At 41.4% G+C, this 18155-nt stretch overlaps 1 protein-coding gene across 2 annotated transcripts in view; it reads right to left on the bottom strand.

The window, feature by feature from the left end:
- Positions 1–18155, bottom strand: part of LOC125895800 (collagen alpha-1(XXIV) chain) — a 115279-nt gene that overhangs the window by 42471 nt on the left and 54653 nt on the right. Inside the window, exons 15-24 of one of the 2 annotated variants that reach the window (XM_049587911.1) lie at positions 17615–17668; positions 16764–16808; positions 16462–16515; positions 15825–15878; positions 12203–12256; positions 5656–5709; positions 5514–5567; positions 4911–4955; positions 4581–4634; positions 47–91 (exon numbers count right to left, since the gene is read on the bottom strand). In XM_049587911.1, coding sequence (XP_049443868.1) covers positions 47–91; positions 4581–4634; positions 4911–4955; positions 5514–5567; positions 5656–5709; positions 12203–12256; positions 15825–15878; positions 16462–16515; positions 16764–16808; positions 17615–17668 — 513 coding nt within the window. Of the gene's footprint in view, positions 1–46; positions 92–4580; positions 4635–4910; positions 4956–5513; positions 5568–5655; positions 5710–12202; positions 12257–15824; positions 15879–16461; positions 16516–16763; positions 16813–17614; positions 17669–18155 lie in introns of both variants that reach the window. The other variant, XM_049587910.1, reaches the window with a different exon arrangement.

The following is an 18155-nucleotide window of genomic DNA, read 5'->3' as shown; positions in this document are numbered from 1 at the left end:
TTAATTAATGTCATTCCAGTATGTTACAACTGCGAAAGCAACTTACTTGTGGTCCGATTTTTCCAACATTTCCCATGTCCCCTTTCTCTCCCTGCAAACAGAAAAGATCAAAGAGTGTGTTGGTTAGCTTCTTGTAATTAAAGATATCTTTGTTACCATCCTGCCCTGCTACTGGCACAGGACTCACAGGCTATTACAAGTGTCAAAAGGAACACACACACACACACACACACACACACACACACACACACACACACAGAGCATGGGTCTGTGAATAATTCTGTGTTGCTTCTCATTGTGGTTTATCAATATGTATGATGATAGCTCTGGAAGAAATCATTTTCTATCCTAACTAAGAGCATGTTTACAGCACAGTAAGTGTGGGCTTGCAGTATGTGGGTCACAAACATGGATACTGAGGTAAGCACTACACAATAATTTAGAATAATAAAATCTTGCGACACATGATACCATGATCATGGCATTGCATTTGAGGTGAGTATAAATGTCAATTATAGTCAATAAAACAGGGTGAGGATAAAGTCTGGTATGCTGTGGTTTGCTCAAGTGAAAACTGAGAATAAACTGACAGTTTAATAATCTAAACTGGGAGTACAAGCCATAAGCAAGATGGCATAGTAGTGCCATTGTAGATTAAAAAAAATACAGATCTGGGAGAGGAGGGTAACTGTCAGAGAAAAAACTCTGAATTTCAGAGATTAAAGTGGTAAATTTGTGGGAAAAAATCAAATTTTCTTTGAGATTATAAAATCATAAATTTCCAAGAAAAATGTCAGAAATTAAAGTCATAAATTTACAAGAAAAGGTTTTGAAAAACAGTGGAGTTTTTTTGGGGTTTTTTTAATGTCTACAAACCACCACACAAGGTTGGATCAACCTCATCACACCTAAGACACAACCAGTAAACCTGGATTCCCAGCAAACACTGAGATGTGGAATGACCGTTGTTTGAACATCCAGTCAAGACATTTCGTTATGGTTAAAAAAATAGTTACTAAATAAAAACTGTGCCAATGTCTGGAACATTGTCTGGTCATCAGCTGGACATCTTTCCTAGGTCAAAATATGACGTTAACAGACACGGGCCTATTCAGTTTTTTTGCTTGAGCTTTTGTACACAGTATACATTCAGCTGTATATATCCTAAAATCTAGAAATGAGTCAACTAAGTCTAAAAATAACATTTGACTCACACAGCACACACACCCAGGCCCCATGAGTGAAAGTCCTGTGCTTGACCCATTCGTCCACCATGACTTTTACCCTATGTGGACTTTGTCACTCTCTTTACCACATCACCTGACTTTCTGACAGAGAAGTTTGGAAGGCATTATTCTTGTAATTTTAAGACTTTAATCTCAGAAAATATTCAAGTTTTTTCTTCTAAATTGACGACTTTAATCTTGGAAATGCTGAGTTTTCTTTACATTACCCCCCACTTTTCCAACTTCATATTTCCCTTATTTTACCTACATTGGCCCTAATATGCTGTTGTGCATAAAACTGTCAGTGTCCTAAACACAGAAGTATTTAATCCTGGTCTCTCTGTTTTTTTAATCATGGTTCATGAACAGGGTGAATGGCAAGCATCTAATGAGATTAAAAACAAACAAACAAAAAAAAAATAATAATAAAAAGCCCAGTGCAACGTATCACACAAAAACAACAGCATTCTTTATTTCTTATCATTTTTCAGTATCTAATTTCTCATGTCAACTGATATCAACATGAGCTAGGATGTTGATTCTAAATAATTCAACTATAATACACACATGAAACACAGCTAATCCTCGCACAAACGCTCTGCATACCTTTCACAGACACATTAAAAATTGGACATGAACCGACTGAGGTCTGTACCAAAAACACATTATGTGAGATGAGGTGTCTTGATGTGGTATGCCCTTAGTTGGGCATGATTAAGGGTTTACCATACATAATAAACTGAGCACAAAAAGTAAGGAAATTTGTGTTTGGTAGATCATTTCTTTGCTGCTTCTTGGCAATAAATTTTATACCGTTGGAAAGCCTGTTTATTTCCCTTTTAAAGGGTGCCACATTTGTAAGGAACATGCATTTGTGGGATGAGCAGCAGGGCTGAGTATGTGGGTTGCGCCCATGAAAAATTAGTCACATCTTCTCTACCAATGCCAAACGGCTTTTTTTGCTGTTGGCTTTGACTCGTTTTGAGCTTCTAGTACCCCTGTGTGAGCATGGGCCCTGCTACAGTGGTCAGTTGGTGTCTGCTCCAAGAATCAGCATGCCATATTTAACTGATCTGGATAGGGCCCGTGCAATGGCAATTTTAAGCTGGTGTTCCGCAAAACCAAGTTGCGGCATTATTTAGAGTGAGCCCTAGTACCATCTGCGAACTGAAGGCCAAGTTCCATATAACTGGGAATGTCATAGACAGGCCGCGAAGTGGGCGTCCCAAGAAGACAGCACCCCCAAGGAAACCATTCCCTCATCCTGTCAGCACTTAGGAACCGTAGGCAGTCTTCTACAGATTTGCAGTCAAGGTGCAGGACGATATGGCTGACGGTTCTCAGCCCAGACAATCCAGAACAGACTGCATGCAGCCAATCTCCGGTTTCATAGGGCTTCCAGGAGGCCTGCCATGACTGCCCTTCACCGTCAGGGCTGGTGTCGACAACATGTGCACTGGAAACTGAACATGTGGAGGAACGTTATGTTCAGCAATAAGTCCAGGCTGAGCTGGATCGTACGGTCATAGTATGAAGATGACGCAGAGAACACTTTGCTGATTGCTGCATTGACAGAGTAACATCTTTTGGTGGAGGCAGTGTGATGGTGTGGGGCAGCATCTCCCTTACTGGAAAAACGAGGCTTGTCATCATTGGAGGCAATCTCAATGCAGAGAGATATTGAGATGAAATTCTGAAACCAGTGGCAATCGCATATCTCCACAGTCTGGGACCAAACTCTATCCTCCAAGATGACAATGCTCGCCCCAAAAGAGCGGGGTTTATCAGGGACTACCTCCAGAATTTGGGAGTGGCGAGGATGGAATGGCCTGCCAGCAGCCTGACCTCAACCCCATTGAACACTCGTTGTAGGATCAGCTTGGGTGTGCTGTTCGTGCCAGAATGACCAACACAACCATGTTGGCTGACTTGCGACAAATGCTGGTTGAAGAATGGGATGCCATCCCACAGCAGTGTGTGGCCAGATTGGTGACCAGCATGAGGACGAGGTGCCAGGCTGTTGTGTCTGTGTATGTAACGGGTGTGATTGAACCCAAATGTAGCACTCAGTGACAGTAAGTAATGACTTTTATTTAAACACTTTTATTTAAACAGAAACTGGAGCTGACAACAATGTTCAGATAATAGTTTATTCTGCGGACTCAGAGCCCACGCACAGTCTCTGGATACAGGGGCCCACAGGTAGGTGAAAGGAGGACACACACACAAGGCAGTGAGAGGTGTCTCACAGATAGTCTCTGAGCTGCAGCAGGAAACTCACAAGCAGGTGGGAACATGCTGAAACATCAGCAGCAAAACACCACACAGCCACAGGCAGACAGAAACCAGAGACGCTGAGGCAGAACTCGTGGTCAGGGACAGAAGGCTGGTGAGTTTACCGGGAAACAGACAACGTAGAGAGATCAGAGGCAGGCAAGTTCGATAACAGGAGATCAGGCAGGTAAGGAGTGCTGGAAAGTCTTGCATGAGGTTGAAGAACAATCTGGCAAAGAGTGTGTGCTGGAGAGGTTTAAATATCAGGCTGATAGGCTGATAGGCTGATGAGCTGCAGCTGTGGGGGCAGTTAAGAGAAGTTGTCTTGGTGAAGGGGGCGTGGGTGGCTAGCAGGGGGCAGGTAAATGGAAATTTATCAGATGCTTCTTGTTAAATTGCCAATATGTCTTGTTTCTTCAGACTTCAATCATCCAATCCACCAAACAACACCAAACAAGAGTCAACAGCAAAAAAAAAAAAAAAAAAGCTGTTTAGCACTGGCAGAGAAGATCTGACAAATTTTTCATGGGCGCAACCCACATACTCAGCTCTGCTGCTCATCCCACAAATGCATGTTCCTTACAAATGTGGCACCATTTAAAAGGGAAATAAACAGGCTTTCCACCGGTATAAGATTTATTGCCAAGAAGCACACAAATTTCCTTACCTTTTGTGCTCAGTTTATTTTCAACGAATGTTGAATGAGAAAAACTATGACGGTAAATAAATACCTTAATTTATTCCTTCTCAAGCAAAAAATGAAAATCAAGACATTAAAAGTACTGATTTATGTTTTTCTTCTTAGGACATGAACATGAGCATTAGCCATCAACTTGGACAGGTTATGCTGAGTTACAGAATTCAGTTGCACTCAGCCTTCAACCAAAACCAGTGTGCATTCTTTCAGAGACAAATTTGATGGGATTAGGTTGACAGTGTGATCAGTGATTGAGTCAACATTTAACGCATTTCTGTACTCCACAATCAAAAATTGAAATAGTCAAAAATAAATGCATCTATATAATGATAATAAAGTCACAGGAAAGTTGTGACTGTACAGTTACTTAATTAAAGACTCACCTTTAAACCCTCGGGGCCAGGTTCGCCTATGTAGCCTTTCCTTCCAGGTCTTCCCTAGAAAGACAGACAAGACACACAAAACATGAACACACACACACATACACACACACACACACACACACACACACACACACACACACACAAACACACACACGATGATCTAAAGATAGCAAAGCTCATAGTGTATTTATCACATCTCATCCCAGCTGCCTCCTGATAGAAGATCTATGTGAACTGTTTCATTCAAACCACCTGCAGAATACTCAGTTTGTGTGCACGTGTTTCTGTGTGTATTTTTGTATACAAATATGTGTATCTCAGAGTTCTTACAGTGGGGCCAGCGCTGCCAGGTGGGCCGATTGGTCCTTCATCGCCCTACAGAAACACAGTATAGTTCATCATACACAAATATTTGCAAACATAAACACACACAAACACATACTCACACAGACACAGCAGAGTCCAACAGACAAATAAATACAGCTGGCACACCAAACAACAAGAAATGCACACACAGTAACATCATCATTCCAACTGCATGAAATCAATCATTTTGTCCTTGTCCTCATGTACAGTGCTTCAGAAAATGTACTTTTGACACCTGCTTTCAGGTGTCAACCTGCTTTGTCTCTGTTCTCTATCTGACTTTCAGCCTTGTTTTTATAAGCACCCAATGATGAATCATGACTTCACCTTGTGGAACATGCCCCGAGAGATATGGCAGAGGAAAAAAAAAACTCCCACTAGGATCTAAGCTGCAACTGTTTGAGATATGACTAGATTCTAAATGAGAAGCACTGTGTTAGTTAATCCTGCCTCAGACCACTGATCCAATGGAAATCCCTCGATGAGCTATATTTTCCACATTTCTGTATCAGTAAGTCAAGAACCAAGCAGATGTGTGAACTTAAGTTGGGTGTTGAATTATCTCACCTGTGTTCCTTGTGGCCCTAGCGGGCCTTGAGGCCCTCTGGCACCCTGCAAACCCTGAAACACAGCCGAATGCATAAATTCAGTTGGATAAATTTAGTGTATGGATGGATGAAGAGAGAGCAAGAGAGAGATGCTGTTGTACCTTTGGTCCAGGTGGACCATTGGGCCCTGGTACTCCAATGTCCCCAGGAAATCCCTTGCAAAAACAGGAATGAGAAATTAGTATTATATGTAACTATTATTTCATTGGCCATGAATCACATGAGTAATTGGTTAAGTTTGATCCCAAATATTGATAATTCATTGCATCTGTGTGTACATTACAGGAGGGGTAGGATTACACTGCATTTTAAATGGCAGGTATAAAGTACGTCTATTTATATATGGATGTACTACAGCAGCGCCTCTTTGCAAAAAACTAAAGGCATCCTGCATAAAACTGTATCAGACAGACGGAGGGGTGAGGCCTTTCTTCAGTGTATGGACAGGCTTACAGTAAACTGATGTAAAGATGGTGATGGATTGCTACTGAGCTGATAGAAGCTGAATACCTTCAGGCACGCCTGCCATGACATAATCACTATTCCAGATAAATCATGCCTGTTAGCTTTGGCCTGTGACCTATGGCCATGTTGGACCCCTGACTGCAGCTTGTCTTTGACATTTCCTATGCTTTCCACATACTCTGATGCATCAGCAATGACGTCTGGTCAAGGTGAGGTATACTTCATCCAAACCACAGACGTGCTGGAGGGAGATGCCAGAACAGGCAAAGCAAGGGACAAAAGATTGCTGCTGTTTTGATGCAACGGCGTTGCAAAGTTTTGGGGTAGGTGAGACAACTTGATTAGTGTTTCCAATGTCCATCCTCAGAAAATATGCCACCTTTTATGTGGATGTTTAATCAGTGTAAGTGTAGTTGTTAAAAGCATTAAATTACTCGGTGCAAACTATACTGACTGAGAGAGCTGAGTTCACAGCTGCAACATCTGTTGTTTGACATGACAGTGATGTAGTTGGAGGCAAGGAGGAACTACAGTACAGGCTATTTCAGCTTGGATTTCTAATCTCTGCCTCTGAGTAGCCAGGGACTGTTTTGGCTGACTGGGATATTTAGCCATATTTATTCAAGGCAGAGTATACAGCCAAAGAAATGCAGCAGAGAGAGGCCAAGGCTGCAGCTGCATTAGCTGTGTAAGAGGATATGGATCACGGGCAACTCATCTTGGTTCATGTTAGGGGTGAGAATCACCATAAACCCCACGATACGATATTATCACAATACTTAAGTCCCAATACAATACAATTGAAATTTTTAATATTTTTGTAATATGCTGAGTATTGTGATGACATATATTGCAAATCATTACCGTTTTTTAACTGCAAATTATGTCCCCAAAGAAAAACTTTGTCAATGTCAACACCGATTTTATCCAATAAGAATAAGTTTTCATAAAATATTAATACTTGGAGTCTGTGTATCAATACAAAATTGCCATACAAAATATTCCAATACTATGCTGTATCAATAGAACTTGGCTTTCTTGGTCAACATAGCATGCACTGAGGAATTTATTGCTTTAGTTGACTACATGTACCATCAATACTGATTTGACATCCAAATGAAAGCTGGCAAATTTTCCCTTAACATTTCCTATTAATATAAAAACACAGTAACACAAACACAATAAAAAAATTCAACTTTCAAAATTTTAACAACAGGACTATAAGTCTTAGGTCACCACTCGCAGCCCCCATAGGCCGCAATTATCATTACACTACACAACACTGTTAAATGGAATGGATACTGACTGACATATTGTACAAACATAATGACTGATTTTACTACAGATGAAACCCATAGACAGTATAAAGTAAGGGGCGAAGCTACTGTTAAGTCACCATCTTGTTTTTCTTGGAGCCAGAAATTACCATATTTGGACAAGAGGGTAGAGCTGTGGTTGAGCAAGTGCTGGATCTGACTCATAGACTGTAGCGATGGCTTGCGTACAGCCTGTCACTCAAGCCAATCTGCCCTTAAATATGTGGCCCGCCACGAGAAACCCAGCAACAAGTTGGCCCAGCACAAGTCGGAAAAAAAAGAAAAAATCGATTTTTTTTAAAAAATGAGTGATTTTCGGTTTTTTGCAGAATGTGTAAGTTGAAATCATGAAGAAGCCACTCCATGTCTCAAATAACAGTATTGGTGGCCTTAAAACTATAAATTTTGTATTTGAATTTGAGTTGTTTTGATCCTAGTTGGGGGTGCGGCGATAACAACAGTAAATTTGCATACTGGCTTTCTTTGGCTATTCACATGCTTTTGTTCTTTTTCTGGCCAATAAGCTGAACCACATGGCTACTTATGCAGCCAGCCGCTCCTGCATAAGGAACTGCTACGAGGATTTAAACACTTCGTCAGTATTTCTGGACCTTTTATAACGTCTCTGCTCTCCATCATTCTGCTGAGAACCATGGTAACGATACGTGTTTGTGCGTTTCAGTGAACATTAACTCATTTGTTGACGATTAGCAAGCTAGCGACACAGCCACACCAAACTACTATAGCGTTTCGCTAACTTTTAGCAATATACTACTTTTTTCTCCATTCTACAACCAGATCGACCACAACGATACTGCCCGCCTGAGAGGGAGAGACCCTGTGAACAATTCGGCCACCCCAGAACCCATTTTTACACCTTCTATGCTGTTTTCTGGACACCGGACTGACTGCAGCTGTGGACAGCGCACACCCATTCATCTCAACAGGCCCAGTGCTTGGGCCCACGCAGGTAAGTACCACTTCCTACAGGATCCAAACCACCCTGACCCAAGACCTACGTTTAAAATTCTAACTGTTTAATGTGTGTACTTTGACCGGATGGCCGATCGTGTATTTTTGAGTTTTAGGGCATTTACTGTGGATTAAACATACGTACGCACACACAGAGGAACACAAAACACACGTTTGTATACAGAATAGTACATGATGATCAACTTTATTCAGGGGCTTTTTGTAACAAAAGCATTTCCATTTCAATAAAGTACATTCTGATTCTGATCAGTCCACTAAAGTGCTTAAGGAAAATAACACTACATCAACATTAACTACATTGTTCAAACTACTACAATAGTTTCTGCCCTGCAGGCTAACAGATACCAGATGTCACTGAGAGCTAGACCAGTAGGGGGTAGGGCTTATCTACATGAGATGCAAATGAGCAGCACTGTGTTATCTGGCACTTGAGAATTCAAAATTGTTCAGGCTGGATTTCTCAGTAAAGTAGTTTGAGGAGTGCCTGCATTCAAATGGCCACAACTTCTTCAAATATTTTTAGATTTCCATGTGTTAGACATCGTTGGAAAGCTTAGAAACTACACTTTCAGAATCTGTAAATAACTCAAAATGCCTCTCGGGAGACTTGTTCCTGGTTTTTCCATGGCTGGTCACATATGTTGAAGGGGTCTATGGGGATTGACTCACTTTTGAAGCCAGCCTCAAGTGATGATTCACAGAACTGCAGTTTTTGGCACTTTCGCATTGGCTTCATTTCTCAGCCCTGGAAGCTGCCACATTATATCTCAAAATCACACTACTGGCCATTTTAAGTAAATGGTTAGATTCAGCAAATGTCATGGCAAATCTGGTAGTGTAACTGGCCTGTTTGATTATCACATGTTAATTATACGAGTTGAGTTTTTGATGTAAAAGTGGCGAGTGAAGAAAATATCACATTATCATTTTTCCTGTTTTAGTCTTTACTAATGCTCTTCTTACTATTAATAATACAAAATCAACTGGCGCGGATGATTTAGATGCCTTCTTTCTTGAACTTTCAGTGCCACTAACTGCACAATGCATAACTCATATATTTAACTTGACCATCTCCACTGGAATAATCTGCATCCTTGAAGACAGCATGTTTCCTTCCTTTACATAAAGGAGGTGATAAAAGCGATATAAATAACAATCACCCTATTTCCGAATTATGTTACCTGGCTAAAATTTTGGAATCCCTGGTAAATAATCAGCTAAGATCCTATCTCTCTTTGTTTTCTGTACTCACTCCCAATCTGTCTGGCTTTAGGCCTATGCACAGTACCATATCTGCAACCTCCCTGGTTCTAAATGACATTTCACTCGCCCTGGATAGCAAAATGTCTTGTGCTGCATTGTTTATAGACTTGTCTAAAATATTTGACCATTTATTACTTTTATTAAGAAAAAAAAAAAAAAACCTTCTATTGGTTTTGATTCTGTCAGCTGCCTGTGGTTTGAAAACTACCTCTCTAATAGACTGTATTGTGTAAAGATGGGTGGTGTTCATTCCATTTTTTTTTTAAATATTACTAAAGGTGTCTCACAGGGCTCAGTGTTAGGGCCAATATTGTTTTCAATTTCCATAAATGATTCTGCCCATCCCCTCTAAAACCTGTCAATTGCATCTGTATGCAGATGACACAGTTTTATATACTGTTCCGCAACACTTGCACAGTCAGCCATTGAATGTCTACAATCATCTTTTGATTTGCTCTGACTTCAATTACATAACAATATGTTAGTATTAAACTCAGACAAAACCAAACGGATGCTGTTTACCAAGGCTACTCATACTGAATCTTTCAAAATCACTTGATGCTGTCTACTGCTCAGCCCTAAGGTTCATAACAGGTGATTCTTACAGCACCCATCACTGCCACCTTTACCTAGGTTGGCTGGCCACACATGGCTGTGAGGCAGGAACAGCATTGGTATTTGTTCATTTATAAAGCTTTGATGCAGATGCCTCCACCCTATATTTCAACCTTTTAACTCTGTCCTCACATAAACTTGGTACTCACTCACAGAATAGGTTGTTGCTTCACATTCCCTTAAAGCCGCTACAAGGAACTTTTAACTGGATATGCAAAAGTCTCTCGTTTCTGCCGATGTCTGTGCGTGACCTACAACTGCAAATGAGACCATCGGTGTGAAGATAAGCTATTTCTATATAGTGTATATCCATACCTTTAGGAAACTGGCTCCGGGTCCGCCCCAGGTCGCTTCCAGGACCAAACGATTTACGGCTCTCAGACGCCACACGTCATCTTGCCTAGCTGCTTACATTTGACTAGTAGTGAAATGAAATAGTGACTCTTATAAATAGTCGCTATTCCTCCTCCTCGACCCGACGTCCGCGGGGAGTTAAAATAGCAGCAATCATCGGGTAAAAGTTCTGTGAAAGCACTGGACTCACCAACAGTCAGCCACATCTCAGTCAGACAGAGAAAATCCAATCCTTGAGAAGTCAGGAAATCCTTCAGAATAAACGTTTCGTTCGCTAGCGATCTAGCATTTACCAGCCCAATCCTGGCAGGAGCCGGCGGGTCCACGGCGTTAGCTGTCCGGGGAGCCACACACAGAGGCCGCAGGTTGCGCAGATTCACCCCGCACCAGCAGGACGAGGAAAGCAGGGGCCGCGGGGCTGAACACCTCATCTGGGCCGACGACAGGTACCAGCCAGGAGTCGACAGGGTCAATAAAGAGGCGAGGCACCGCTCCATACTCAGTCCAAGAAACCGTGGAGGTGCTCGCCAAACAGGCCTTCAGCCTTACCAGCCGACCGCTGTGTTTACCCTGGCGGCAGTGGCGTTTACGCCGGAGAGGTGGAGGTGGGGTGCGGCAGAGGTGAGCTGGGATCCCCGATAGGAGCGGGGGCAAAGTTTTCCCATCTTGTTGTTTCATTCATCCCCAAAACAAACACATGCGCGAGCCAGGTAAGCGTCTTTACGACAATACGCGCTAGAGCTCAAGGGAAAATGTAGGCTTCATTACGGCAAAACACTACCACTTTTGTCCACAGGGTCGCCAAAATCAACTCAAAATGAAAGTTCCTTGTAGGGGCTTTAATCAGAACTGAACTTGGAAGAATGTCATTCTCTTACAGTGCATGTTATGCATGGAATATTCATCAGAAGACCATAAACTCAGACACTCTGCCACAATATTGCTGTTTAAATGCCTTATTTCTGATCTTGCTTTAATTGAGTGTAAATGCTTTTAACTATACATCTACACCTTAGCATGTTTATCATCCATCATTGAAAATAAGGGTCTCCCTAAATTGATTTCCTGAGTCTTAAATAAAGGTTTGAATGAATGGATCATGAAAAGGTCATCCAATGATCAAAGTGAACATCATCCTGTTCAGCTCAGTGGTGTGTTCACTGACATTTGTTGATTAGATTTTGAGATGTTCAAAAGGGAATTCTGGCCTTAAGTTGACAAAAGAGGAAAGGCTGTAGAGTCACAACAATCAGTGGGTTCATCCTTTGGTGCCTACAAATAGCCACAGCAAATATATTATAAAGCAATTATTAATTATCTCGAGTACAAATCATTTTTATATTTTTTCGTTTTTAATTAGAATTTTACAGGAGACACGATAGAGTGATCACCAAAAACAATACAATTCATTCTCTGTGGACCATGAATATCTACAGATTCCACAATAATGTCTCCATTACAGTTCAAGACATTGTGTCATTGATCAAAGTGATGATCCAACAGAAACAGTTTGGGGAGTCACAAAAATCATTGTCATTTCGTGATTAATTGTTTGGTTAAAATCAAATGTTGACAACAAAATTAACTTTTCAATGTTCAAACGATTATCAAAATAGTTGCCAATATGCACAGTATCTCCTACCTCTGGTCCTGGAGGCCCAGGTGGTCCTTGTGCGCCCATCTCGCCAATTTTACCCTGTTTAAAATAAAGAAAATGCACCCTAATTATTATGTGTTCCTTCACTCTGCACTTAGATAATGTATTCTGTTTATAATTCTTCACCACTAAATTGATAGTGTGGATTTAAATAATGCTGACTGACTTGATGTGAGGCAATATAGTGTTCTTTTAGCCATTTGATTCGATGCAACAAAAGCTTATATTCCACTGATGGGTGTAGAGCAAACAACCTGAGCACTGATCAGTCTCAACATGATGCTGCATGCACATGTGTTATCAGGCATCAAGACTAATCTCAGGTCACTCAGTCAGTCATTAAACACTTAACCCCTAACACTAATTGGTGCTCTCTCTCCCTTTATAGTAGCTAATGCTTACTTGCTTAGTCTACATTGTGTGAGCATGTTTTGCAGCTGCAATTCTGTTTTTTTTTCTTTGTTTTTTGTTGATGAATATTTTAGTCATAAGCGAGCAAAGGCACTTTGTTGAAACAGTGCTGAATTGATTAAGTTTAAATAGCGTTAACTTTAAATACCTCATATCCTCTTTTTTCTCCTCTTAAAGTTACACTGGGTGGTATTCAGAAGACTGCAGCAACTTGATCTGCACCTGATTCTGTATAGAAACTAGGTGCTCTCAAAACAGATCAGCATCTAGACTTATTTACAATGCGCCTGTAAAAGAGACATTTATTCCACATCTACATCTTCATCACTGGAGCACACTACCAGGAAGTGAATAAATAAATATATTATATGGCCATAAAAGTACATTTCTGGTTTACACTAGCTTTAAAAAGCATTTGTTCATTTGTATTTAACTGAATGTGGTAAATGTGGAATAAAATTCACGAATTATCAGCAAAAAGGCACAATTGGCAGAGAACAATATTTCCTAACTGGGTAGTATTTAGGCATGGGTCACGATTTTCGAATTTTCGAAGAGTCGTTTTATTTTGAAAAATCAATTTTTTTAATGCGACTACTACTATTCGCCGTCTTATTTCCCCCCTTTATTTGACATGCAATTCAGCTCCTAACCGCACGAGGGCAGTATAGGATTGCTACAGCGGTGTGAGATGGGCTACCAGCTAGTTTGATGCTCTTCTACAAACAGGAGAAACACGCAGAGACTACTACAGTCATCAAAAAGTTCTGCGTGGAACAACTTCGACAAAATAAGCGAAAATGAGGTGCAGTGCAAACTCTGTGAGGCAAAGCTTGCGTATCACAAGTCTACAACAAGTATGCACAGTCATTTGAGAGCGAGGCACGCAGGAGGCGGTGAGGGACCGTACGGCCAGGCTCAGCGGCGCGACACGTCTGCAGCGCAAGTCCCATAGCAGCTCGCCCCCCTGTTAATCAATTACAGCGGCTCCACCGGCAACCCCCGTCTGCCGCGCGACAACTCTCTATTTTACGCGGCTCTTCTGTTTTTGTCACGCTACGCTCCCCTACGCGACCCTCCAGCAGATAAAAACTACATGAAATAGTGTGCTAAACGTGCACAATGTGTTTTTGAATGAATAAACCATTATCAGAGGTGATATGTGATGATTTTTTTTTTTTCATGCATTTACCCATGTTTATCCGTGACACTGTGTAAGTGTCCATGGCGGACATTTGAAAGCGAGTAGATGACAAACAGTACAGTAAACTTGTAGATAACTCATATGTAATAACTTAGGTGGAAAATGCTTTAACATTTCATGCAGCCTACATGCAGCCTCTCAGCTCAGCAAACGGTAAACAACCCCGCTGGCTTCTCTACGTGTCGCTTCCATACGCAGTCAGTGGAGCCCAAATGAATACGCCGCGACGCTACGCTGACGTGACGCTTTGCAGCCGGTGGATGGATCTCTGTGTGCGTGGCTCCGGAAGGGGAGGGGGAGGGGGGGCGATTATTCGAAAAATCGTCTAATAGTTACCATGATTTTCAAATAGTGTTTTTGCTTGTGCTGCCCATCCCTAGTAGTATTGACCTTTGTTGGCAGGCATTCTTGGCAATTGTAGGATTGTGGGATTCTACTGCTTTGATTCCAAACATGTCAAGTTTGAATAACTTTTTGCACAAAAATATACCTAGCCTTGCATAACTAAAGACTGATGTCTTTCTCCCTGATTTTGTGTTTCGATGGGTGGATACAATTTCAGAGTTTAAAAAAACTCCCTACATTACAGAACCAATAGTAAATCCGCAGGGCGGTCCTTCGGTGGCTCGCTGAACTCTTGTGTTCATAAACATAGTCCGACTGCATTAAAAGTTGTAAACAAAGTCGCTGTAAGTCCTTCATTTCCACAATCTTGTGGACTGAGTACACGTTTGATAAAAGTTAAATGAGTTAAATCTCTCGGCATCCATTTTCAAGCTCTCTGTGTGTTTGTTTCCTTGCGGACGAGAAAAGGGGGAGCGCACATTTCCGGGAGGGCGTGTCCTTTTAAAAAATGCAACAGGCGTTGCTTTGTTGCCAGCCATTTTCTCCGGTATGTGAAACACACTTTAGAAAGGAGTGTCCCCAGACTATCAGAGGGTGGAGATCTCTGATTGTCTGGTGGCGAGACTATGCATACCTTTGTTGTACCAGTTTTAGCCATGGTGCAAGATCTTGATTAAATGGCTAATTTTCATTGAATTGGCATTTCCAGATGTTGTTTTTTCAGGGACCGAGGCACAGTAAGAGCATTCTGTCCGGTAACGTTTTGAAAGTCTAGGAGAGCTGAACAATTAAATCAATTTTATCTCTATTCAAGTTACCACATGGCTAAACAGGCAGTTAGGAAGTCTGTACTGCATCTGCTCTATGGGCCACACACTGTGAAAGATCCAGGTAATTTTATAGCCGGGAAATCAAACTATTTTGGCTGGCACCACTGAGCAACTTTCAGAGAAATGAACAGGCCCCTGCCTCCAAGGTTGTATCCATTTGTTTTTATACATCAATGACAGTGATAGCTAACAAGCAGACAGTGGATCCTTTGCTCTGAGCATCCCACAGGTAACACAATTGGAGTGGTCATGGTTCTTGGTTAAATCCTGATCAGCTTGATGTTAATGCAAGCAGCATTCAATTATTTATTTTTTGAAAAATCAGATGTTACAGGGTAGTACAGCAAAATGTATTTTTCCTCCTCTTTACATTACACTGGGTTAACAATGTGTTGATTCTGATTGTTCGGAGGACTACAGTAAAACCTGATACTGCATAAACACGAGGTGCTCTGGAACAGGACAGCATCTAGACTTCTTTACAATGTACCCTTAATAGAGAGACGTTTATTTCAATTCTTTCTCTCTTCATTGGAGCTCACTTACAGCAAATGCATGATAAAGCTGATGCGTAGTTAATGTGACTGAACTGACTTCAGTTTCCAAGCACACAAAAATAGATCCCAGATCTCATTGTGGTGTACTATGTTTACTTGACTTTGTCTATAAAAAGTGTACAAAACCTGCATCAAATGGCATGCATGCACACAGACAAACAAACACACATAAACATGCAAAAGCACAAATAAATACTCCTTCACTAATGTCTACACATGCACCATTGGCTGCACAGACACACACACTCACACGAACATACCGGTGGCCCTGGTCTCCCTCTTGGCCCAGGAGGACCAGGTGCGCCAGCAACACCCTAAAAGAAACAGAGATAACACTCTCAAACTGCTTTTATAAACCATTTGTGTGTGTTTGTTTTAATCCACTGCCATATAGCTGGGTACAAGCCTAAATGTGTGTGTGTGTGTGTGTGTGTGTGTGTGTGTGTATACAAACACATGGGACAAGTATTATGTGGTGACCTCATGTGATAAATGAACATCTGCATTTATTCAGATGCAATGCATTTCTGATTTTTGGAAATGTTTTGATTAATCTTTTCCTGATTTAGCAAAGACAAATGTTCCTCTACAGATTCTGCTATTGTCCAATTACTTGTCAATGCAGGAGGTAAACAGAGGTCACTTCTGGGATGTTTAAACAATCAAGGACAACACGTGCATTAATTAGAAAAGCATTATCAGGTGACAACAAAACATGAGTATTATGTTGCTTATTTTACTTCAAAGGGCTGATGAAGTCATGACTGATTAGTGTGGGAATAAAATGACTAATAATCTTTTTATAATTGCTGGTAATAACAGACCCATGCAAGTAATGTTCAGATGGTAAGCATCTGTGTTCTACTTACAATCTTTCTCGTGTGACGGGAGACGTACCTTATCGCCTTGGTACCCCATCTCTCCTGGTTGGCCCCTTTGTCCCACTTCACCCTGAATTTCACAGTATTATACAGCGATATAACACAACACTACCCTGCCACAGTGATCACAATACGACCATTAACAAGAGATATGAACCTGTACATTAAGTGTAGAATACAAGAACATTATGCAGTAATGCTTATATACTGTCAAGGTAAGCATCTATCAAAATTGTGATATGAATAATTACATATGTCAGCTGGGCTACTAACACATTACACACAAATACACGGCAATAATATAAATATTTAGATCACCTTATCACCTTTCAATCCAGGCAGGCCGGCTCGTCCTGCTGGGCCCTGCCACAGGAAGAGAAAAGAAGAGAGGGAAGGTAGAAGAATCAGTCCATTAGAGAGAGAGGGCAGGGGAACATTTTTGTAAGGAATCTGTGACTTCAATGACAGGATACATTTTAAAGCAGGGATTTGCGAATGAAATGAAGCTGGAGAAGAGTGTGCTGATGGATAATAGGAACTGACATTGTGGCAAAGGTTTTGAAAGTTGTTTTTTTTTCCTTTATATATTTGACAGGCCAGGAAATGTATATATGGTGGTAATGGAACTTTGATGTGAAGATACATGCAATTCAGAGTCCAACCACAGACTGTATATAACGATGGATGTTGCTTTTCAACTTCCTCCCACTGTACAAAAATGAAGCAAAAATGGGAGCACTGCCATCTTGCGTTGGTTCGGAGCAAGACTCTGCACAGTAGTGATCAGAGAAGGGGAGCTGCCGTATCAAGGTACACCTGCCCGACTCAATGATGAGTTAACCACAGCTGTCAATCATAACTTCACACCCCCTTAATATTATATATATGTGTGTATATATATATATATATATATATATAGAGAGAGAGAGAGAGAGAGAGAGAGAGAGAGAGAGAGATTCCATAAGTTGGCGTGGAGGGGGAGGGGTTTATGACCTCTACTACAGCCAGCCACCAGGGGGTGATTGAGATCAAGAATTTAGCTTCATTTTTGGGGAGCTGTCATATCGTCCATCTTTACATAGTCATTGAGTCCAGTGGTTTATTTTGACAGTACTTTACATTAGTTTCCTAAAATTTAGAGCCTTTGCAGTAGCCAATGTCTAACCTACCTGAGGTCCCATCAGACCAGGCAGTCCTCGCAGTCCTTCAGGCCCTGGGTCCCCCTGTGGGGAGAAGGAGGTACACAATGCAATTTATGCATCACAAATACACAGACAAACACAAAGGTCTGATACACGTCTGGCACAAGGTGGTTTACTGACACTCACTGGCATTTTTCACATTAAATGTTTCTGATTTATTCTTGGCAGGGACGTTAGTCTGACATGAACACTATCTGCTGTTTCCCAACACCAAGCATTCCTTCTTGTCACAACCGTACAACACAACTAAGCCGTGTTGGTATCCAGTTGTTTTGTATGGGTCTGGGTTTGGCCCTACTCATCACTGTGAGCCCACAACATCCACTCTAATTGACAGAGGCGAGATGAGAATGGCCAGAATGTGTGGCTGGACCAAAAAAATACCCTTTACAAACAGGCAGGCACTTTGCTGGCCACTGATGGGGTGGTTTTCACAGTGACTGCAAAAACCACATCAGAAGTGATTATGTTGTGGTGACAATGATGTGTGTGTGTGTGTTTAAGTTTG

Source organism: Epinephelus fuscoguttatus, linkage group LG10, assembly GCF_011397635.1.
Source record: "Epinephelus fuscoguttatus linkage group LG10, E.fuscoguttatus.final_Chr_v1".
NCBI lineage: Eukaryota > Metazoa > Chordata > Actinopteri > Perciformes > Serranidae > Epinephelus > Epinephelus fuscoguttatus.
This window is presented reverse-complemented; position numbering and strand designations above follow the sequence as displayed.